The sequence below is a fragment of the Chanos chanos genome, chromosome 6, assembly GCF_902362185.1.
Source record: "Chanos chanos chromosome 6, fChaCha1.1, whole genome shotgun sequence".
Lineage (NCBI taxonomy): Eukaryota > Metazoa > Chordata > Actinopteri > Gonorynchiformes > Chanidae > Chanos > Chanos chanos.
In genome coordinates this window covers 5,060,047-5,084,386 of record NC_044500.1, presented here as the reverse complement: position 1 = coordinate 5,084,386, position 24,340 = coordinate 5,060,047, and the positions used below count along the sequence as shown (strand labels likewise).

The window sequence follows — 24,340 nt, the reverse complement described above, 5'->3', positions numbered from 1 at the left end:
TTCCCCCTATTGTAAAAGACACCTCTCAGCTAACAAAATAAAGAAATAAATATCAAACAGAAAAGTACTACATGCCATCCTAATAAAAACAGCTGAAAGAACTTGCCGGATTTTTGAATGTGGTCCGGTAGAGAGCAGAGGGGGATGAGGCCAGCGGGTTGCGGTGGAGTAATATTGTTGTACAGGAGGAGACAGGTAAGAAGAGATGTGTGTAGGGACTCCAGGGATACGGCTGGCCGATTCTCAGCCAATCAAATTCGAGGTCTAAATTATTTAGGAATCACCTGCAGCACCTGCTTATGCAAAGTTGACTTAGCACTTTTAACACCAAGAGAAAATTCCGAGCTGGGAATGTTCCAATGTTCCGACATTCCACTGGTTCAGAACCACCGTAATTCATCATCTGCGCTCTCGTCCACCGGTCAGCTTCACACGCCGGAACACCATCTCATTCTCCCTTACGTTCTCTCTGTAGGGCCTGGTGTGGGTGAAACTCGCCGGTGTGGTAAATTCGTCCTCCTCAATTCCAGCTAAGCCCACCTCTCCTAAGACTGTAAACCGTACTGGGTTGAGTGTGTCAGAATGTATGGCAGGCCTTTGAAACTGCAACACCACGAGGTGTCTAAACGCTTTCTCCTTCTTTCTCCTCTCTTTCTCTCTCTCTTTCTCTCTCTCTCAAAATTTACTGAGAGCTTACACAACAGGCCGTGAAAATGAGACGGGGAGAGAGAGAGAGAGAGAGAGAGAGAGACAGAGAGAGAGAGAGAGAGAGAGAGAGAGAGAAGACTAAGTTTACACTAACAGGTGTGTAGTGTGGCTGGGGTTGGGTAAGATTACTCTCATCCACCTACCACATACATATAAACAACAGTCTGAAACACTCATTCTCTCTCTCTCTCTCTCTCTCTCTCTTTTGCTGTCTCTCTCTCTCTTTTGCTGTCTCTCTCTCATCATCATCATCTCTCAAACACTCCACGCACACAGTTGTGAACAGGTAAATGTGTTTATTAGTTTTGTAGACCTAGTCTGACAATACAATTGCACCAAGACCAAAATGAAGTCTTTTTATATTCTAAGTATATTAGGCTGCACTGTTGTGTCAACATTACACAGTGTGAACTGCTTTTCCCATATCCTGTGATTATAATTAAAATCTCTGTGTCTGAGCAGAAATGAAAGAGACATTTACAAGGACATGGATTTTTCAATTTTTTCCATTTTTAAAAACTTTTAATCACAAATCACAATTATTTTCTCTCTCTCTATCTCTCTAACACACACACACACACACACACACACACAGATTTTAAAACTAAGCATGTGGTCTGCAGTTTGTGATATAAAAACAATCTAAAAACATTTCATTTAATGTTTTACACATCGTAGCATATATTCAAAAATTCTAGTCTGATTTTTTTCAGCCTAAGACTGGGTATCGTCCAGAAACACTTTGATAAACCAGTCTTTGTTCTTTCACTCAGACCAAGACCGAGTTGTGAAGTGAAAATTATTATCAACTGTCTTTCCCTTCAGTCCTCCATACTTAATGCAGTGACCAAGCTCCTGGCAGTTAAAGCCCCTAAACTCACTGAAACATCCTCTACCATCCTGGCTCAAATTTTTCATTTGTCCCCATATTGGCTGTTTAGCCTCATATCCAGTATACAAGGGAAAAAAGTCTCTCCATGCAAATATAAAACTAACAATGGCAGGGTCACAGTTTTCAGATTAGCGTGTCATGTCATTGCGAGGACACTTCTTCCGAATGTTTTTTGAGACTTTCTGGCATTTGAACGTAACGAAGCGAAAAGACATGTACTGAACAGAACAGCAACTTTAAAGCAAATTAAGTTGCGCATTAAAAGATTTTTTTTAAAACAATAAAATTTCACATCAGTCTGGAACGTTCCGTGTAGAAGCGCAGGAGGAGGCCACGCCCTCAGCATGGCTGCCTGAGGAGACTCCTGATAAACTTCTTCAGCTCTTTCTCGCCATGAGGCCACTTCACCAGTTTGGACAGAACCATCCTGCCCCCCTGCATGTCGCCAAGGGCCAGGAAAGAACCTGAGAGCTGACCCTCCAGTGCCTGACACGAACAATTTCTGGCCTCCGGCAGCCAGAGGGCGCTCTGTTGCGTCGCCGCCTGCTGCTCCTGCTCCCCGCCTCCCCATCGCAGTACCCGGCTCCGCCCTTGGGGTACCACGCGCAGGTCCGTCCCAACCAGCGATGACGATGCCACACGCAGCCTGAAGGCTGAGGAGAAAGGAGGACTCAGTCTCTGGGCTTTAACAGGTGTGTGTTTGTGTGAGAGGGAGTTTTTTTTTTTTGGTTTATAATACTTTCCTGAGCTGTCTGTTAATAAGTCAGCTGTGTTTGAGTTCACTGGGTCTTCAGAGGAGGAAGTTTTGTCTACCAGTAATACTGATACAGAGTGAAAATATCATAAACTCACCCTACAACACCACAGGCTCGTACGTTATTACAAACCTAAATTAATGGCTTTCACTGTCTGTCCCTAGCATCCTCACTCATTTTCAAAGCCACTTATCCTAACCAGGGTTGCAGGGGGTGCTGGAGCCTATCCTAGCATTCATTGGAAACACCCTGGACTGGTCACCAGTCCATCGCAGGGCAGGCACACAGACAAACACACCCAGGGGCAATTCAGTGTCCCTAGGTATTCACCTCTTTGGTGAAGGAGGAAGGAACCCACACAGACAGGATCTTGGCTGCCCGGCCAGGAATCGAACCCGGGACCTTCTTGCTGTGAGGCGACAGCACTACCGACCGTGCTGCAATACTTAAACGACTTAACATGAACACCCCTGACTCAGCTTATCTGGCAACCAAGTGTTTCCCAAACCTGCTCCCGGGAAAGCATGACTAAACAGATTAACGCTTACTCTGGCATACTTGAATCAACTCGTCACTTAATTATCAAGCTCTTGACTACCTGAAACAGGTGTGTTGGCGCAGGAAGTCACATAAACGAGTCGTGGTGGGTCACAAGGAGCAGGATCTGAACCTTAAGCCTAACCCTAACACTGTATGGACCACCAGATGTTTCACAAGTACAGTATTAGTGTATAACCCAGTGTGTCCAGTGGGTCTCTCTGATGGACTATGAAGGATCACTGATCCAGCCTGTATGAAAAGGCCTGTAAAAACTTACCAAACTGACTCTTGCAGAAGTTCTCCTGAACTTCCTTCTCTGTTTCAGCCGCCGGGCTGCACGCCTCACAGATGACGGTTCCTAAGAGGAAGAATCAATACTACATTTCCCAGAAAGCAACGAGAGGGTTTTGGTCTAAAGTAAGAATTCCTAACATCCAAACCCTAATTTACCATTTAGACCTCACTGTATATGTAACTTAGGTCAAGTTATTCTTAAGAGATGAACGACAGCACGCCCACGAACACTTAAATCAATTTTACAAAGCCTACAAACCCAGTCTGCGATGTGGAAAGTTGGTGAAATTAAGGAACATTCCAAACATTTGAAAATCTTAGCCAGGAAACAGATGGATGATGGCATACCAAATGTGTACAGCTACTATTTTGAAGGCGAGAAGTCAATAATTGTTTCGTCATGAAATCGGCACTCGTAAAGACAAACCTGTGTACTCGGTGGCGTCCGCGCGCCCAGCATCTCGGACGCCGGGGATGCAGAGCCCCGCGCCACTAGGAAACCGGCTACAGTTGAACATTTCTGGCCACGGGAAGCCAAAAGCACTCATCACCGGCAAGCAACCGTCCCTCACGTCTTCGCACAGTCTTCTACACGGACGCAACGGCGCCGTTAGCTCCGTCAGACACACGGGGGCGAAGAGAGAGCAGAGAAACTTCTTGGTGTCGCGGTGACAAAGTTTGCTGACGAGGGGTATCCACGCGCCAGACTGTTGCTGTGCTTCTTTAGTGCTCTCGTGACCCAGAAGGTTCGGTAAACGCATCTCATTGTACCCGATTCCTTGGCATAAAGTCATGGTGTTCGGTATGGGTTTGCACACAGAGCGCATGGTGTCGAATTCGGTTGAGGTCACGAAATCTGAGGCGATGTTTGCCGCGACTTCGGCGTTCGTAACTGCAAAACAACAGCTAAACGCAACAACGAGACAAAGCGTTATGACGGAATGACTCATACTGAATCCCAGCCAAACTACGGTATTCTTCTCTTCGGACAAATCTATGTCTAGGTGTCGCCTTGCCTCTCTCTTACTTGAGCCCCATGTGCTACACGTATGAATGTTTTAAACTAGCCAGTATAGTTCTGGCAAACTCAAGAGAGACACAAGAGCGCCGATGAAAGGGCTACACTGGCGTCGGGACATCCTGTGAAACTGCTTCTCACATCAAATACATGTAATTCCGTCGCCTTTATTAGGGGCAATTAAACTCTCCTGTCATTATGCAAAGACGGCGTCTGCAGATCTGTTTTCTTCCGTCTGTGGACAGTTGCCAGCCGGCTGAAGTCCGTGATGCATGAGCGTGGGAATGGGCACGTTAAAAAAAAAAAAAAAAAAAAATATATATATATATATATATATATATATATATGTATATATATATATATATATATATATATATTTGACTTCTATCATGTCAGTAATGTTTTGTTAAAGGTTGTTTATTCATTAAAGGTGGATACTAACACAAACCACAGGAGGCGTATACATATTAAACAATACTGAGAAATATGAAAACTGCAGTCCACTCCTAAGAATTTTACACCCAAGACACTCGGCGACAAAGAAATGGAAGTCATTTTTCTGTTAGCGATAGTCCGCCCAGTTGTTCGCAGACTGTATTGTCCAAACTCAGATTGTGGTGTAAAACTGCACTCATTTGACATAAGATGAATTCTGTTTTTGATGCTCGAGATGTGCTCGCATCAAGACAAAAAACGTTTTTTTTTTTTTTAAACATCACATGTTTTAGTAGTAAGCGACTGGAGTTTATGTGTTTTTGAATAATGAATAGGGAAAGAAAAAAAAAAAGTTTTGCATCAGTATCAAGACAAATTCTTACCGCCGGAATGTTCACGGTGCAGTGACTTATTTCCTCCAGGAGATGGCGCGATGTCAGAGCGCCGCGAGGATCGTGTGAAGCAGTGATGCTCAACTCCAGTCCTCGTGGCCCGCTGTCCTGCACATCTATGTTTAAGCTCTTCATTATCACAGTTAACTGAGCTAATCGAGGGCTCGATGATTAACTGATCAGTGGAATCTGGTGTGTCAGTGCTGAGTTAAACCAAAGACGTGCAGGAAAGACGTGCAGGACAGTTGGCCCCCGGAACTGGAGTTGAGAATTACTGGTGTAAAGTGCAACGATTCCAATTTTTTTTTTCTTTTTTCAAAAAATAAATCTTGTTCATAGTAATATATTCATCCGGATTACAACCTGCAGCTGAATTGTAGGTAACTCCAAAATTTTCTGCAAGGATAAGCAAGAGATTGTTTTCATATCTTTGATCATTATATCAGACGGCGATTCAGAGTCTTCTCCCATGACCTGAATAATGACATCTACAGTTTTACACATATGTACATTGCCTTGGCTAAGGAGACTCAGGCGGAAAAAAAATGACAGAGCATAGATATAAAACACACAGACACACACACTGTGGAGGTCATAGAAACATACTGGTGATCATGAGAACACTTCTGGTGCTAGATGATCTAGAATAATAATAATTATTATTATTATTATTAGATGATCTAGAAGAAATTGCTTACACTCAAGGATTCACCCTGTTGCATAAAATGGCTTTATGTAGCTGTTATTTTAATATACGGAGAATCATCACACCCTGTGACTCCCCTGAGATGTTTTTCCATTCCACAATCAATTTTAAAAGCTGGTTACAGACAGTGTGGGTTAAGGACACACACAGACACACACACACACACACACACACACACACAGAGGTAGATGGATGAAGTAAATATTAAGTGTTTTGTGTTTTACTGCCCCCTTATGGATGAAAGCTGTAATCACAGTTATGAAAATGGTTATGGTAATAAAATTGGGGACCTCTGCATTTCTGTGGAGAAATACCAGAGAGAAAAATATTTCATGCATTTCATCTGAAAAATATTTTTTGTCTTCCCTGAATTTCTCACACAGTGGCAACTTTTTCAAATGTCTCTATTTTTGTAGCATTAGAGATTCTCACAGGCTTTGATGTTGAGAGTTTGTAATAGGTTCCTGTCTCCTCTTCCTCTGCAGGTGGCAGAGTTGGAATTTATATGTGTGTATACTTCCTCTTTGAAAAAAAAATCTGTTTTTAGGTTTGCAACTGTCGTTCTGTACTCAGATGTCAGTGAATACGAGGAGGAGTCCTGTTGAAAAGGGCTGATGTTATTTCGATGTATTTGGCGAAAAGCGAACGGAGAATCCTGATTTGTCAGTGTGTCTGTTTGATGTTTTCCTTTAGTGTCTCTAATAAGGTAATAATGAGTTTGATTGGCGGGTGAGGGAGGGAGGGCTCTTGCTGTGTGGAGGGGCTGAGAGGAGACAGTTCCTTCAGTCACTCTGGAGGAGCAGAGGAGAAGGTTGTGCTGTGAGCAGAGTGGGTGAAAAGGATCTTTGTGTGGGGCAGAGAGAGATGGGCACCTGTCTATGGATCATTTTTCTCTCCTCCATGGTTCACCTCACCACAGCTGGTAAGTTCAGGTTCCTGGTCTAAAGGTGAATGGATGAGTGAATTATTCTGGGTTTGGTGTGATTATAATGTTAAAGAGGACGTGTTGATGTGTACAGGTGGTTTTATGTGAACCATGTCTCTTATATGTCTAAAGTAGAAACATTTGGGATTATGTAACAGAGTATATAGTGTAGATTCACGATTTAAAGAACGATTCTTTGGGGTTTGTTTAATTATAATGTATAAAAAACTTATTCTGATGAGAGGAGTTTTTTTACACACCAAATATCTTATATGGGGAAAAGAGTGATCAGGTCAAAGTTTTGTAATGATGGTTGCCAGATTGTAAGTCGGCAAAGACTAGATTTGATATTTGCAGAGAGAATGATGATTAAAGTGCTTTTTTAATGTGCAGTTTAAGTAAAATATTTTCGTATCTCGTTTTCTCTCTCTCCCTTCCTCCCTTTCTTTCTCTCTCTCTCTTTCCTTTTCTCTCTGTCTCTCTGTCTCTCTCTCTCTCTCCCACACACACACACACACACACACACACACACACACACCGCTGTTTCTCTCCCTGTCTCATCTACAGACAGTGTGAGGCTGGTGAATGGTGGTAGTCGCTGTGCTGGGAGAGTGGAGGTTTTTCATGATGGACAGTGGGGGACAGTGTGTGATGATGAGTGGGATATGACTGATGCTGAAGTGGTGTGTAGAGAACTGGACTGTGGAAGAGCTTTACAGGATCCAAAAAATGCTAATTTTGGAGCAGGATCAGGACAGATCTGGATGGATAATGTTGAATGCAATAAGTCAGATAAGACACTGAAGAGTTGCAGGTCAAGTGGATGGGGTGAACATAACTGCGGTCATGCTGAGGATGCAGGAGTCATCTGTTCAGGTAGACTGACCTAAACCTAATGATAAACTATATGACTACACTTTACTCATTTAATACTAATATTCCATAAACCACACACAGTCCTTGGAGTGGTTCTTGGCACTAGTTTCTGTGTGTAGTGAAATGTGGTGATTTAAGACTATTCACTGTGCTCTTTGAGTCGTTGTGGACAAATGCTTCTGCAAAACAATTGAGTCAACAAAACAATAACTGTCAAAAAGATAATCATTTTTATCCTTTTTTTATTTATTACAAATATTGATTTGGAAAGTACTATAATTTCATTTTGGATGAGAATAACTTAAATCTTATAGTGTATATGATGTGTGTGTGTGTGTGTGTGTGTGTGTGTGTGTGTGTGTGTGTGTGTGTGTGTATGTGTGTGTATGTGTGTGTGTGTATGTGTGTGTGTGTGTGTGTGTGTGTGTGCGTATGTGTGTGTGTGAATGGGCTGTGAGTGCTGGAGGAAACTGATAAACTGCCTATACTTTATATCAGATGGAGTACACATATATACCATACATATACACATACATATACACATATACACCACATATGTACTGAATTTCTCTGTTTCCAACATCATGTTTCCCCTGATCTCAGTCTGGCATATTTTCAGACATTCCAGCCTAACTCTGTGTTGAATTACTTTTTTTATAATAAAGTTAACCAGTCCACAACAATCAGTTGTTTTTGGAAATATTGTACCAACATCGCCGTGAAGAAGTGCATAAATTATAATTATCTGAAGAAAAATTTAAACTATTAACAATAGCTACAACTTTTTGTTGTGTTTTAAATGTCAATGCGGGAACAGTAAAACTTGCTTTAATTAGTTTTGTGACACATTGAAACTGGTGAGGGATAGACAGATGAGATTCTGTAAACCTTTATCAGTTTCATGAGAGTGCCATTTTATATAAGTCTTACTGTTAATATAACTCTTTATGTGCCTCAATTCCACAGGTCAGGTCAAACTGGTTAATGGCATTCACCTGTGTTCTGGGAGAGTGGAGGTGAATTCTCAGATGACCTGGGGTACGGTGTGTGATGCTGACTTTGACCTGCAGGATGCAGAGGTTGTGTGTCGACAGCTGGACTGTGGGGCTGCTGTGAAGGTGCTGGGAGCAGCTGCTTTTGGCAAAGGGGAGGGTCAGGTGTGGTCAGAGGAGATTCACTGTAGAGGGAACGAATCCGAGCTTTTCTACTGTCCAAAATCGCCTTCACAGAGACACAGCTGTTCCCATGACAATGATGTGGGACTTATATGTGCTGGTAAAGTAGCTTTATATGACCTCTCTGTTTAAACAGCCTTCATATTGAGCACTGACAGTTTCTCATTCTTACCTGTTTATATTTATGAGTACTATACAATGTTATAATGAAGAATTTCCCATTTATCTGTATGTCTGATGATTTAATGATTTTGTCATGTATTTAATGATTTTGTCTCTCCTGCACAGGAGAATGATGATTAAAGTCCTTTTTTAATGTGCAGTTTAAATAAAACATTTTCTTATCTCTTTCTCTCTCCCTCCCTCCTTCTCTCTCTCTCTTTCCTTTTCACTCACACACACACACACACACACAAACACACGCACGCACACGCACACGCACACGCACACTGCTGTTTCTCTCCCTGTCTCATCTACAGGCAATGTGAGGCTGGTGAATGGTGGTAGTCGCTGTGCTGGGAGAGTGGAGGTTTTTCATGATGGACAGTGGGGGACAGTGTGTGGTGATGGCTGGGATATGACTGATGCTGAAGTGGTGTGTAGAGAACTGGGCTGTAGAGGAGCTTTAGAGGCTCCACAATATGGTCATTTTGGAGCAGGATCTGGACAAATCTGGATGAGTTATGTGAGCTGTAAAAAGTCAGATAAGTCACTGAAGGACTGTGGATCAAATGGATGGGGTAAACATGACTGTTATCATTCCTGGGATGCAGGAGTCATCTGTTCAGGTAGGCTGACCTAAACCTCATGATAAACTATAAGAATACACTGTTCTCACTTACTACTAATATTCCATAAACCACACACAGTCCTTGGAGTGGTTCTTGGCACTAGTCTCTGTATGTAGTGAGATTTGTTGATGTAAGACTATTCACTTTGCTCTTGTGTAAGTCACTGTGGACAAAAGCTTCTGCCAATCAACTTGTAGCTGTCAGACAGTTTGTGTGTTAATTTCACTGCACATTTGCACATTTGATTTTGTGCTCATTTATTTTATTATGATACCTGTCCCTTTAATTCACCTGGACAATGTTGTAGGAAACTGTTATGTGTTGCAAGGGGAAACTTATTAGTGGGACACCCACCTTTCAAGAAGTTGCAGCCACGCCAGTGGTGTGAAGTTGAAGGTTTCAAGTATGACTTCAAGTTAACTGAGTGTTTTACTCCCTCTTTGGTTACACGGCTTAAGTCTATTGGTGTTTGATCAACACACAATAAACTGGCAGTAACAGGAAAACTGGTGTTGTGATTAAAACCAGAGGGAGATACACAACTTAACACATGAGTCTATAGAGCTGAGTGAGTAACTGTCAAAAAGAGACTAGTTTTTATCATGATACTGCTTATGCAGATTTTAATTTGGAAGGTAATATAATTTTACTTTAGATGAGAATGAAATTAATCTGAATGTTGACGTGCTTATATCAAAGAAAAAAAAACATTTTTATTTGGATAAAAAGTTTGATTAGTGGTAAGTTTGTGTGTATATTTGTTAAATGTTGAATAATATTAAATAATCTGACTGTTGCTGTGCTCACAGTACATAATAGAAAAAGTTGGCCTCTATGCATAGCTACATATTTATTTGAAGAATAGTTTGAAGAAAAAGCCTTTTAACGGAATAGTTTGTGTGTGCATGTGTGTGTGTGCATTTGATTTTGTGTGACTCTGTGTGTGTGTGTGTGCATGCTTTTCTGCATTTGTTTTTGTGTGATTATTTGTGTGTGTGTGCGCAAGCTCGTGTGTGTGCATCTGATTTTGTGTGCCTGTGTGTGTGTGTGTGTGTGTATGTGTGTGTGTGTGTGTGTGTGTGTGTGTATATATATGTGTATGTGTGAGTATGTGTGTCTGTATTTTTTTGCATTTGTTTTTATTTGATTGTGCGAGTGTGTGCACCCGTGCGTGTGCGTGTGTGTGTGTGTGTGTGTGTGTGTGAGCGCTGTGAGTGTTGGAGAAAATAGATAAACTGTCTCCAGTTTATATCACATATATTCCATATACACCACATATGTACTGAATTTCAGTGTTCCCAAAATAATGTTTCTCATGATCCAGATCTGATGTATTTTCAGACATCCCAGCATATCCATTTACGATTGTCTGAAGAAAACATCACACTATTAACAATAACTACAACTTTTTATTGTGTTTTAAATGTCAATGCAGTCACAATAAAACTTGCTTTAATAATCGTAAAGACAGATGAGATTCTGTAAACCTTTATCAACTTCATGAGAATGTTATTTTATATAAGTACTTTAATAAATATGACTCTTTATGTCCCTCTATTCCACAGGTCATGTCAAACTGGTTAATGGCATTCACCTGTGTTCTGGGAGAGTAGAGATGCATTTTGGGAAGACCTGGGATACGGTGTGTGATGCTGACTTTGACCTGCAGGATGCAGAGGTTGTGTGTCGAGAGCTGGGCTGTGGGGTTCCTGTGAAGGTGCTGGGAGCAGCTGCTTTTGGCAAAGGGGAGGGTCAGGTGTGGTCAGAGGAGATTCAGTGTACAGGGGATGAATCTCTGATTGCTCACTGTCCTACATCAGCTTCACGAAGACAGAACTGTTCCCATGACAATGACGTGGGACTTATATGTACTGGTAAAGTAGCTTTATATGACCTCTCTGTTTAAACAACTTTCATATTGAGCGCTGACAGTTTCTCATTCTTACCTGTTTATATTTATACTATGCTATGTTATAATGCAGTATTTCCCACTTGTCAGTATGTATTTAATGTTCATGTCTCTTTTGTGCAGGTTACACAGAGTCCAGACTAGTCAACGGCTCTGACCCCTGCTCAGGTCGAGTGGAGCTTAACTACCTGAACAAATGGGGCACAGTGTGTGATGCATCATGGGATATGAAAGCCTCTAACGTCCTCTGTCGGCAGCTGAATTGTGGGAGTGCCGTGGCCGTAGTGGGGGCGGACTGGTTTGGGGAGGGCAATGGCAGTGACCCAGTACGGGCCGATGTGTTTGGTTGCCAGGGGAACGAGACACGCCTCTCAGCATGTGTCATCTCTTCATGGAGTCGAGCTGCATGCTCTCATAGGCAGGATGCTGGAGTCATCTGCTCTAGTGAGTAGGAACATGAACCACAGTTTATTACTGAATATCTGATAGATACATGACACACATGCATGTAACTAAATTAAGAATCGTTTACTCACAAATAAACTTCTGCAAAGGAGACTAATTTGGTAAATATCAGCTCTTTGTTTGTAGAGTCCTCCATATCTGCGGATGTTGGACAGATACGACTGACTGGAGAGGGACAGTGTGAGGGAGAGCTGGAGGTTTATGTCTCCCAGGGCTGGCAGAAAGTTCTCCTGGACTCCTGGACTGTCACTGAAGCCTCTGTGGTCTGCAGACAGCTGGGCTGTGGTTCTGTGGTAAAGTTTCATGGTTCCTCTACATTCAATTCAGGGGCCAGTGATAAGTGTCTGACTGGTTTCCAGTGCTCTGGGACTGAAGCTTACCTGGGAAACTGCAGCTCTCCACAAACTACAAACTGCACTTCCAGCCAACAGCTGTCAATCATCTGCTCTGGTCAGTATTATATGATCAGCATTCTGCTCTTTAACCATTAGAAATACTTTCAAACACTATTTTACAACTACCACTTGGTAATTTATAATCAAATGTAATGTACTTAAGGTTTCTGTATGTTTTTATGGCCTGTGTCTGTTTTCACACACCTGCACTCAGCTCACAGGTCCCTCAGACTGGTGGGTTCTGGGAGTGAGTGTGCAGGGCGTCTGGAGGTTTTCCATGAAGGCTCATGGGGAACAGTGTGTGATGACTCCTGGGATCTGGCGGAAGCCCAGGTGGTGTGCAGACAGCTCCAGTGTGGAGAGGCCCTCAGCGGCCCGGTTCCAGCCTGGTTTGGTCCTGGAACTGGAGCCATTTGGCTGGATGAGGTGGAGTGCCTGGGGAACGAGACGTCTCTGTGGAGTTGTTCATTAAAGGGGTGGGGTCAACAGTCCTGTGGACACAAGGAGGACGTGGGAGTGGTGTGTTCAGGTACTCAGGACACAGTCACTAACACAGATTTATGGTAGATTTTAAGGAAACCCCAACCTCTGTTAAGAGTAAAGCTGTTTTAATTTTAGGGTGTCAACTTGTTGTCTGTACTTGAGGAAGAAAATAAACCGATTATTGTGAAAATAAGAAATATGAAATTTCCATCTCTACTGACTGTTTAATAAAAATGACTGTGTTGTTGGAACTGAACTAGAATGAATATTGACACTGTGGGAAATGAACTGAGGCAGGTCTATTGTGTATGTGTGTGTGTGTGTGTGTATGTGTGTGTGTGTGTGTGTGTGTGTGTGTGTGTGTGTGTGTGTGTGTGTGTATGTGTGTGTGTGTGTGTGTGTGTGTGTGTGTATGTGTGTGTGTGTGTGTGTATGCTTGTGTGTGTATGATGTTGACAGATTTAAAATATTATTTAACAATGACATTACAGTGTCACATGATCTTAAACTTGATTTTGTATTTTCTTTCTCTTCCTCTCAGAGTTTAAAGAGATCAGACTGACTGAAGGCTGCTCTGGGAACCTGGAAGTTTTTTACAATGGAAGCTGGGGTAATGTCTGCATGAACCAGATGGAACCAGACACAGTGTCTTTAATCTGCCAAGAGCTGAACTGTGGAAAGAGCGGAAGCGTCAGTGACCAGGCCACACCCAGACTGGCTTCAGCTAAAAACTGGCTGGACTCTGTGAGCTGCAGAACACATGACTCCAGTCTGTGGAACTGTCCATCTTCACCGTGGGATCAGAATGACTGCAATGCATTTGAAGTGGCCGAAATTACCTGTTCAGGTACAGTCAGCAGAACTTTCTATCCTCATCAGTGACATTACCATTTTCTCTTTATGCTAACGCTATGCCTGTTGTCAAATGTGTCAGCTTTCAGTTTTATAAACATGAATAGTGTATAAGTGCATATGTATCTTTAACACGGTTCATAAAAAATTTGGCGTGAAGTGTAACAGTGATATAATAGAATGGACTGGTCTTGTTTAGAGATACAGCAGTAGTCTAAGACACTGACTCAGTAGTGTGTTTGTGAATGTTTTAACTACATCATTATGATATTATTCCCCATGTTTACAGAGACAGAGACCCTTAGCCCACGGAGCTCACTGACATGCTCTGCATCTCAGAACCTCAGACCGTGTTCAGGTGGGAATGTCTCATCTGTTAGTCATTCACAATATAAAAGCAGGATTTAAGAGGCCATTTCTGTCATTCACTTGATATATGGCAATGCTATGACAGTTAAAGGTGTCGTCTCCTTAGTATCAGCTGCAGTAACTAAAACAATGTTGTCAAGCTTTGTTAGTTTTGTTAGGTGTTAGCTAAAACAATCAGCCAAAATCATTTCAGCAAGTTGAAATAATTAAACAAGGCACCAGACAAACACACACACACACATGTGTGTGTGTGTGTGTGTGTGTGTGTGTGTGCGTGTCTTACCACTTTCAACATATATACACATACATAAACACACATACCTATATATATATATGTTTGCAATATAATACATAGAAGTACATTGTCTGTGCGTGTGTGTTTATTTTCTGTAACTGAAGTTTTATGACTGTCATGATGCTGAACAGCAGATCCTAACTGTTATTCTTCAAAATCATGACCTGTCATATAGACCATCTACCCCTCAGACTGAAGGGAGGAGAGGACCAGTGCTCTGGGAGACTGGAGGTTTATCATAACGGTACCTGGGGCTCAGTCTGTGATGATCTCTGGGACATTAGAGATGCTGAGGTGGTGTGCAGACAACTGGGCTGTGGGCCGGCACTGAGGGCTGATGGGAATGCTACGTTTGGGCGTGGAGAGGGAGCTGTGTGGCTGAGCAGGGTGGAGTGTAGAGGGAATGAGATCCACCTGTGGGACTGCTCTCTCTCCCTGAAGAAGCACGCTGACTGCCCCCATGACAAAGACGCTGGACTCACCTGCACAGGTATGAGTGGACCAGAGATTTTCATATGCGTGGTGTTCTGATGTGCTTTTATCATGAATCTGAACATATCAGAGCAGTTTGAACAGAAATATATTAAACAGAAAACAATTGAAGTCTCATTAGGATTAATTTGAATGAATAACTGAAGTGAATTTAACTTCTTACAGATCCATCTTTACCACCTCCACCACCTACAGGTATGTTTTCTCTTATACAACATCATCATCATCATCATCATCATCATCATCATCATCGTGATAATTATCTGAAAAAAACGAATGAAGATGTGGCATCTGTATACTAGCAATTTTCTCTGTAAAAATGATCAATTCCCATAACCAATCTAAATTAAACAGTTCTGTTCTGTCTCTGCTTGTGTGTGTGTGTACTTGTGTGTGTCTGTCTAGAGAAAACAACAACGCCTGTTACCTTCCAAACAACAACAGGTAATGTGATCATCTCACGTCTGTTATCTCATGTATGTTTCAGAACATTATGTTACTCTAAAGAGTGATGGGGTGTGATGTTGAAATGAAAGAGTGTGTCTGGTATGTCCAGTTCACTGTAATGTACATTCATGTCTCTCCAGCAGCTGCCCCCAGACGGGTAACTCCTCCCCAGCCCCCAGCCGCTCTGTCCATTCCCTCTGCGGTGTTCCTGGTTTTGGGAACTCTGCTCCTACTGTCGGTGGTGTTTGTGGTGGTGCTGTTTTACAAGAACAGAGCACTGAGGAGAGGTAGGGCCAGTGTTGATGTTGAGGATGATGATGATGTTGATGAAGAGTTTGTGTGGATCTTCTTTGACACAGTGAAGCAAAAGAGTCTGGGCTTCATCTGTGCTGTCACGTGCTGCTCACTGTGTCTTCATCAAAATATGAGCCAGTGTTTCCATCTCACACAGCCCTGTCCACCAAGACACACATGACTCTGCCCGAGGTGGTCTATGAGGAGATTGACCATAGATTCATCACTAAGAGAAGCACTGGCTCTGTCAGGAGAGGTGAGTGGACAAGGATGTGCTCTATTTACTTTTTAAAGAGAGAGAAAGAGAGAGAGACAGAGAGAGAGAGAGATAGAGAGGGAAGAAAGGAAGAGTGAAAAAGAATTCCTAGAGAGAGGAGACTGATAGTTTACTTGAGTTTTGGGAAAAATAACTCAAGTCAGATTCAAATCAGAGTGAGTTTATTCTCTTCTGGAAATGAGCTGAAATTCTTGTCATTGCTGATGGTGAAAAACACTTGTCATCTCCATCATTAATTGGAGTGACATGGGGTGAAAGGGAAGAGACTGAAACCCTGACTATATTCTACTGCTGTTGGGCTTCCTGCTCTGAACCAGAGAACTCAGCACCAAAAACCACAGGACTCACAGGTGTAACGGCTTCTCATATGTGAGCAAGTGGGAAAGCGTGTGTGTGTGTCTGTGTGTGCACGCGTGTGTATGTGTGTGTGTGTGTGTGTGCGTGTATTTGTGTGTGTATATGTGAGAGAGAGAGCCGGAGATGATGGTAGGATAGTGAATGTGAATGAAAGGTGGGGGGTGGGTTGTACGCTGTGCAGTGTATTTTTCTGTGTATGTGGAAAAGAGATAGATCAAGGCATAGAAGAGAGAGAGAGAGAGAGAGAGAGAGAGAGAGAGAGAGAGAGAGAGAGAGAGAGACAGAGGGAGGAAGCACCTTCTTGTGCATGTGTACATATATATATATGATTGTATGTGTCAGTGTTTATGATTTTTTTCTCTCATGTGTCATGATTGTTCTTTTGTCCTTGAACAGATCGTGTTTTCTCTGAAGGACAGATCTCTGGGTATGAGGATGTGGAGGAGGATCTCCCCTCAGGTACAGTGGCCACTTACATCTCCACTTCCATATTTACATATCAGACCCCTATCACCTGATCACGGATCAGTAGTTTGGGGAATAAAGGTTTTGACTCCATCAGAGACAGAGACTGACAGCTGGTCCAGGACCAGTTTTTCCAATCCAGACTCACAAGAATATTGGACTGGGACTTGTTGTTGGGACTTGGGTTAATGTTGTTTAAAAATGTAAAAGACAAAACTGGAGCTGAGCTGTCCTATAATCTCATATCACTAAAGTTTAAAATATGACAACATCTGTGTGTGCACTGGGAGCCTCTTTGTTAATGTGAAGAGATGAACTGTATGTTTACTGTCTGTGCAGAGGAACAAGTGGACGATTATGATGATGTGAAAAGCACCAGTGACCTGAGAGGTGAGTTTGTATGTGTGTGTGTGTGTGTGTGTGTGTGTGTGAGTGTGTGTGTGAGAGAGAGAGTGTGTGTGTGTGTGAGTGTTTGTGTGGACTGATCTGTTCCACTGTCTGTGTAACCAGATGTGGAGAAATCTTGTTGAGAGGATATTTTGTGTTGTTGTTATTTAAAATTCTGTCTGATTTGATCAGGTTCAGATGAGATGATGACACTGGACCCTCCAGAGAACTATGATGATGTCATCACTGCAGGAGAGAACCCAGAGAGCATGAAGATGATGGGTGAGTCTCTGTCTCTGCATTAACATTTACAAAGTATTTTTGATACAAACACAAGTTTCGAATTATGGGGGGAATTAGGGGTGTCTGACCCCCTCAATTAAGAATTGGACCCCCCCCACAAAAGATGTAAAAACGACGGTTGGGGGTGGGGGGTGGGGGCAAAAAAGGTGACCCCCCCCCGATTGTCATTGTATAATTCACACTCTGTACAAACACATGCAGTTTGAGAGCATGTCACTGTTCAGCGTCTGTTCTGAATGGAGGGGAATTTGTCTCTGTATTTTCTGATGTAGAGAAAAATGTGAAAGAGCTCACAGTGGAGAGTTATGATGATGTCATCGCTGTAGGGAGGAATAATGGAAGTGTGATGGGTAATTACAACTGACATCCATACAACATCCAGTATTTCCATATTACAGTAGATCTATATAACAGACTGTATGAAATAAATGCATTTCTTTGATTGGTTCAGAGCTGGTTGGAACTGAGGTTTCACCGGAGGGCTATGATGATGTCATCACTTCAGGAGAAGGTCCAGGTGATCTGATGGGTAAGTTATGAATTTTACGATCATGACAGTGATCATAATAAAAGGTCAGACATTGATTAGGGGACTATAGTAGAACATCAGCATCATGCGTAGTCATTTTAATGTTCTGGTTTTAACACTGGTTAAACTGACTCATTTCTCATGGGAACTGATTAAAAGAAAAAAGGAGGTGATTTTATAATTACTTTATAATTAATGAATTTTATTTTACATGTACTTATTCCTCAGATCAGTGCAATCTGCACAAAAAATGTCAGCTGAGAGAAGATAGAAGTTTCCTGACTGTGTTAACTGTAGATGTAAATTGTATTTGAGGGCTGGGTCATAATATTATCAGTTACTGTTTCAGAGACAGTTTTAAAGGAGCCACCAGAGGATTATGATGATGTCATCACTGGTCTAGTCAAGTCATCAGGTGAGTTTCAGACAGATATTCTCATCATCTATGGTAACATAACACAGGAATAGAGAAATGTTGTCCACAGGCTCAGAGTGTCTTTGACATTTGAGACGTGTGTTTCAGTGGATGGACTGCATGAGTACGACCACGTGGAGAATTTGGATGAAGAGCAAGAGAAACTGTGAGGTTAGTGAGTGTGACATTGAGAGTTATGAAAAACATCACAGTGATAAAACTCTGTTACATTATGACACTCACAGATTTAAATAGTGTTTCTGGTTATTTGCCTAGAGAACAGTTATTAACTGTGAATGTTGTACATGCAGCTGGATTTTCTCTAATGAACATTTCTCCCCCTTTACTTCCACAGGACAGAAGAGACTGAATAAGAGAACATCACCAGTATATGAGGACACAATGTGTGTGACAGAAGAACACAAACAGGGTGACATATAACATATATATGATATGGAAGAGTTGAACATTAAAGAACTGTTTTAATATCTCAGTCATTTTCTGATCTCAAGTTCTAAAATGACTTTCAATGTTTATCTTCATATTTTTTCAAACTAATATCTGCCTAAAATAAACTCATGGGAAACACATATTACTTGTTTATTTCATGTTTTGTTTTCTGTTTCAAATAAAATCTCATGTTGTCTTTTTTTGGTGTTGATTTTATGTCTTTGAGGAGAGTGAAGACCAAGTCCTGAAGGAAGCTTTTCTCGTCCAGGGCGGCTTGATTTACACTCTTCATGCACTATGTTTCGTCCGCGGAAAACGTGGACACTGCCTGTCCAATTCTTAAATCTAGCAATTCATTATAAAAAAGTAAAACGTTTCGTCAGCATAAGAGGACAGTTTTTTTTGTTTTGGGTAGACTCAAACAACAAACAGTCGCGACTTTCTTTAAATCCCACAGTATTTGCTAGTCTAAAGGAAAAAATCTAAAATTCAGTGCAGCATAACTCGGGCTTCACTTACCTCTTGTCCCACTGACCAACAGGGCAGACATCCAGACTGAAAGCAAATCCCACAGATGATTGTCAAAGTCTTCACGGCGTTTCCAAATAGGGCAATACCAACTCCCTGCGCTTCCCGCAAATCACCGATTCTCATCTTTTTACATGGCTCTGTCTCCCTGTCAATGGCAAACGCTATGACCGCCGCCTGATAGCCAGCAGAGCCAATGGACAGGGCCGGCGTGCATGATGCCTGGGCCCGAGACAAAACTATTTAAGGCAGGGCCGTAGCCAGGGCAAAATGTTAACCGTGGTCCAGAAGCAATCTTAGATTGTCCACTGGTTAGAGCAGAACCTGAGCTTTGGAGTCTCTCCACCTCATTAGCCAAATTAAATGAATGAATTTGTCTAAAACTCAAATTTTCCTGGGAGAAAATTACTAAAAATAAATAAATAAATAAACCCAACCAAATAAAAAAATAAAATAAACCCACTCTACCTATGTTTCTGGACCTCGATGAGATGTTGGAAAGGAAAACAAGAGCTGTACATTATCCCGCTTATTATATGGATACTTACTAAAGAAATCCATCATTTGACACAAAACATTGATTCAAAAATTATTTTATTGATTTTATTGCTTCCGCTAAAAAAATAGTTCCATAGCAGCTGTCTGTTATTCATAGCAGCTGTCTGTTATTCAGAAAAAAAACAGACCGTAAAATGCCGTAATTGACCAATAAGAATCGAGTATTCAGCAAAGTCGTGTAATAAAATCAAAATAATATTGTTCATATTTTGATCATACTTGTTCGCAAGTCCCTTACAGTGAGTGCTTCAAATTAATGCAGCACAGACGTTGCTCTGTCATCACTGACACTGAGAATGTTTTCTGGTGGGCTCTCGTTGTTCTTGTCCCTCCGACTATAAGATATGACGAAACACGGTCGCTTATCACTGGGGAATAAGTTCTAATTGGCTGAAATAAGTCTTATTCGGCGGATCGATACGACCATAGGGCAGAGAACTCGCTCAGATTTGTTGACTGTTTTGCCTAGACTACGTTGTAACGTTGATCTAATAGATGCGTTGGCAGGGGGTTTTATAAATATGTCAAAACACCTTCGTTCACAAAATAAAATCATGTTCATGCACACACACACACACACACACACACACACACACACACACACACACACATCTAACGCAAAACTGGAGTATGAGAGGGAAAAACGCACCGAGGTCCAGACCTCGGGGACCTCATAGCTGGCTACGGCGGTGATTTCAGGTATTCCCCCCGAGTCCTCTGTGCTCAAGGCAGGTGTTCTGTCTCTTGCTCCGATCAGTGACGGTAACTGCATGCCTCATGAAATAATGGATTAAAAAATATTTGACCACACTGTTTTACTCATCATGGTACACAACGCGCCACTGAACACTTAATCTTTTTTTTTTTCTTTTTGGAGGGGGGTACATTTGAGTATGTTACTTTGGGGTAACAATATGCAATGGCACTAATAAATAATAAAAATACTTTTTGATTGAAGATTCATCTTTTTTTATTTAAAAAAAATCGTATTTTATGACAGTAATCATTAACAACTATATACATGGAAACATTTGCACTGACAAAACAAGCCAGTTACTGTCAGTTATCCTTTTAGTGGAGGTTTGTTACCCACAATGCGTAAGAAAGGAAAAAAGTTTTACAAAATTAATTTTCAGCTAAGTTTTTACATTATGAAATCACACAGTGGATGTAAAGGAGATTGGCATCGTTCAAAACATTGTTATAAAGTGAACTGTAAAATGAGCAGTAAAAGTACAGCATTTAATATTCCATATAACAAATAAAAACTCACAGCTGCTTTGTCATTAGGTCCTGCACCAATTCAACTTTACTGTGTGTGGAAGTCAAAAAAAGCAGTTTTTCTCTCATCGGTGAACCAGAGAAAAACTTCACATTTCATGCATTTGACCTTGATGATGACCTTGCATCCAGGGACTTTGCCCCTCCCCCTGCTCTCATTGTAGACAGGCCAGTGGTCTGTGTTGTCCAGACGGACAGGGGCTGGTGGTATGGGTGCAGGACGGCCTCTTTTACGTTTCACATCCAGACTTGCCTCAATACTCAGAGAAGGCCGCCCCCTCTTACTGCATAAACATGTTATAAAATACTGTTATTTATCATGTTAATCTCAAAAACAAGGTATGTAGTGACAGTACAGTAATAGTTGATTCTCTGACATCTCAGTGGCATATTACTAACAAGCCTGACAACATGGAATCCCCAGTCCACTGTTGCATGTTGTTGCTTTGAGGCAACATAGCTATTTTGATCAATTTACAAAATAACAATTTGATGAAAACATTAAAAATTGATAAAAAATGAAATCAGAACTTACCCAAGATATTGAAAATAATTTTTAGTTCATGAAAAACTTCAGAGTGGTGCAAATTTTTGATAATTTTGGGGAGCCTAAGAATGTGCCTGTTGCAACTGCTGTCTTTTGAGGAAGAGCGTTTCAGACAAGGATGGAAAGGCCATGTGATCAAATGTAAGCACACTATTGGTTTCCTTTACTTCCTCCCTTTTACAAAGGGCATTTTTAATTGGTGTCTGTTTGTGATACTGTGCAGAAAAGAGTATGTTACCCCGAAGTGACACAATGCAGTACAGGGCTAACGAAAACCCTGGTGAAACAGTGACCTCACGGCGAGGCTGTTACACTTTTTAAATAATGTCTTTCTGAATCAGACCCTCTAGGCTCCCTTCATCAAATGTTTAATGTCTCCGCCAACAGTCAGACGCACATCCTTACGCAGCACGGACTATGTCTCCCCCTAGTGTCTGATCAAAGGAGTGCTCAACAACTGATCTTCAGATTGTCCTTCTGTCCTCTTTCTCCAAAACTCAGATTTAAGTGGAGAAATTCTTTCTGGACAGACGCCGTATCAACTTTTGTATCCACTTTTATAGCCATGTCAACTTATATAACTTTTATTTGGAAAGATACATTTCTAAATTAATGAAGTATGAATAGATTCCTCCTGGTGTTAACACACTGCAGTGACATATTCTGTCCAGCAGGGGGGCTGTAATGATTTTACTTAGCAATGCAGACTAATGTTTTTTTCCGGTCAAAATGTGTTATTTGCTGTAATAAATCTTATTCGCAATGATACATTCAGTTTCACTCCAACCCATTTGACTTACTTGCAACTCCAGACCTAAGACTGAACATTTTAGTGAACGTGGTCTGTGCTCTTGTGGAGGAGGGTCATTGTGTCAGAGACACTGCAGAAGTCCAGAATTCCTGCAGTGTGATCCAGACACACTCCTATTCTAGAGGAGCTGGGTGCAGCAGTTTCAGTCTCATCACCACTATGTCCAAAATAACATCTGGAACAATAAGAAAGTATTTTCCATGAGGCATGACCTTCAAATCAGTCGTACCTACAGGACTAAACAGGACTAAACTGCCGTCTCCTTCAGTTTGAAGGAGACGGCACCTTTTCAATGTCCAGAACTGCCACTGTATTTGAGAATAATACTTTTTTATTAGTCTGAAAAAACCTGATCCCGTTTAAAGTTGAGTTTAATGTGGGAGCAGAGTGAGGAAAAGAACCTGTGTCATCATGAAGAGTGGACCACACGGTGACTCCTGCTTCAGTCAAAGACGCTGCGTGTTCAGTTAATTTTCAACGACCTCCCAATAACCAGGAGACAACAATCATTAAAAGTAAGCGTTCGACAGAAGTATTATGCTTAATTAATACATATACTTGAAGATTTCACGTACTGTAAAGGTCTGTCTCACTCGCTTCGGACTACAAAAATTCGATCGTTCTTTGCGGAACACTTTAATTCTGTGTACTCTTCATGTCAGTATAAGGAACGTGATGAAACGGTTTGCCCCTGTTACCACGATGGCACAATCCTTTTCCTTTTCTCAAATATGCTGACTTTTACTGCCTCCTCTTGGAAGAAAGTTGCAACTGTAATTAAAGTGCCAATAAAAGTGATAATGAGACGAAAATGAAATATTGTGAATTTTCAAAGATAAAGAAAAACAATGTATTATCAAAGACAAAAAAAAGAAAATATTGAAAGAAAATTTCATCTAAAAAATGAATTTTGTCTTTGCAGCATTTCTCATACACCAGCAAGCTGTTAAAATGCTCTATTTTAGTCTGTAGCAGTAGAGATTCTCACAGGCTTTGATGTTGAGAGTTTGTAATAAGTTCCTGTCTCCTCTTCCTCTGCAGGTGGCAGAGTTGGAATTAATATGTGCGTATACTTCCTCTCTGAAAAAAAAAAATCTGTTTTTAGGTTTGTCACTGTCGTTCTGTACTCAGATGTCAGTAAATATGAGGAGGAGTCCTGTTGAAAAGGGCTGATGTTATTTGGATGTATTTGGCGAAAAGCGAACGGCGAATCCTGATTTGTCAGTGTGTCTGTCTGATGGTTTCCTTTAGTGTCTCTAATAAGGTAATAATGAGTTTGATTGGCGGGTGAGGGAGGGAGGGCTCTTGCTGTGTGGAGGGGCTGAGAGGAGACAGTTCCTTCAGTCACTGTGGAGGAGCAGAGGAGAAGGTTGTGCTGTGAGCAGAGTGGGTGAAAAGGATCTTTGTGTGGGGCAGAGAGAGATGGGCACCTGTCTATGGATCATTTTTCTCTCCTCCATGGTTCACCTCACCACAGCTGGTAAGTTCAGGTTCCTGGTTTAAAGGTGAATGGATGAGTGAATTATTCTGGGTTTGGTGTGATTATAATGTTAAAGAGGACGTGTTGATGTGTAGAGGTGGTTTTATGTGAACCATGTCTCTCATATGTCTAAAGTATTAATTAACAGAGTATATAGTGTAGGTTCATGGTTTAAAGAATGATCCTTTGGGGTTTATTAAATTACAATGTAAAAAAACTTATTCTGATGAGAGGACAGAGTGTTTTTTTACTCACGAAATATCTTATATCCTGAGGGAAAACTGTGATCAGGTCACAAAGCTTTGTATTGATGGTTGCCAAATTGTAAGTAGCCAAAGACTAAATTTGATATCTGCAGAGAGAATGATGATTAAAGTGATTTTTTAATGTGCAGTTCAAGTGAAACATTTTCTCATCTGCCTCTCTCTCCCTCCCTCCCTTTTT

At 41.4% G+C, this 24,340-nt stretch overlaps 2 protein-coding genes across 2 annotated transcripts in view; one reads left to right on the top strand and one right to left on the bottom strand.

Annotated features, from left to right (window-relative positions):
• Positions 1-1,939: 1,939 nt before the first annotated feature.
• sfrp2l (secreted frizzled-related protein 2 like) lies at positions 1,940-4,064 on the bottom strand. The gene is made up of 3 exons (XM_030778799.1): positions 3,617-4,064; positions 3,173-3,253; positions 1,940-2,253 (listed from the first exon to the last, which is right to left on the bottom strand). The coding sequence occupies exons 1-3, from the start codon at positions 4,014-4,016 to the stop codon at positions 1,940-1,942; spliced, it is 795 nt and encodes a 264-aa protein (XP_030634659.1). The 5' UTR covers positions 4,017-4,064.
• Positions 4,065-7,508: 3,444 nt separating this feature from the next.
• Positions 7,509-24,340, top strand: part of LOC115814078 (deleted in malignant brain tumors 1 protein-like) — a gene marked incomplete at its 3' end in the record, with an annotated part of 22,493 nt that continues 5,661 nt past the window's right edge. The window contains 8 exon segments of the mRNA XM_030776798.1: positions 7,509-7,541; positions 8,508-8,816; positions 9,196-9,504; positions 11,073-11,381; positions 11,540-11,860; positions 12,008-12,342; positions 12,487-12,805; positions 13,301-13,606. Coding sequence (XP_030632658.1) covers positions 8,570-8,816; positions 9,196-9,504; positions 11,073-11,381; positions 11,540-11,860; positions 12,008-12,342; positions 12,487-12,805; positions 13,301-13,606 — 2,146 coding nt within the window.

Coding starts and splice junctions, on each gene's coding strand:
- sfrp2l (XM_030778799.1), bottom strand. CDS start 4,016: ATGCGCTCTGTGTGCAAACCCATACCGAACACCATGACTTTATGCCAA. Junction 3,254..3,616: donor GGACGCCACCGAGTACACAG/GTTTGTCTTTAC, acceptor TCTTCCTCTTAG/GAACCGTCATCTGTGAGGCG. Junction 2,254..3,172: donor CTTCTGCAAGAGTCAGTTTG/GTAAGTTTTTAC, acceptor CTTTCTCCTCAG/CCTTCAGGCTGCGTGTGGCA.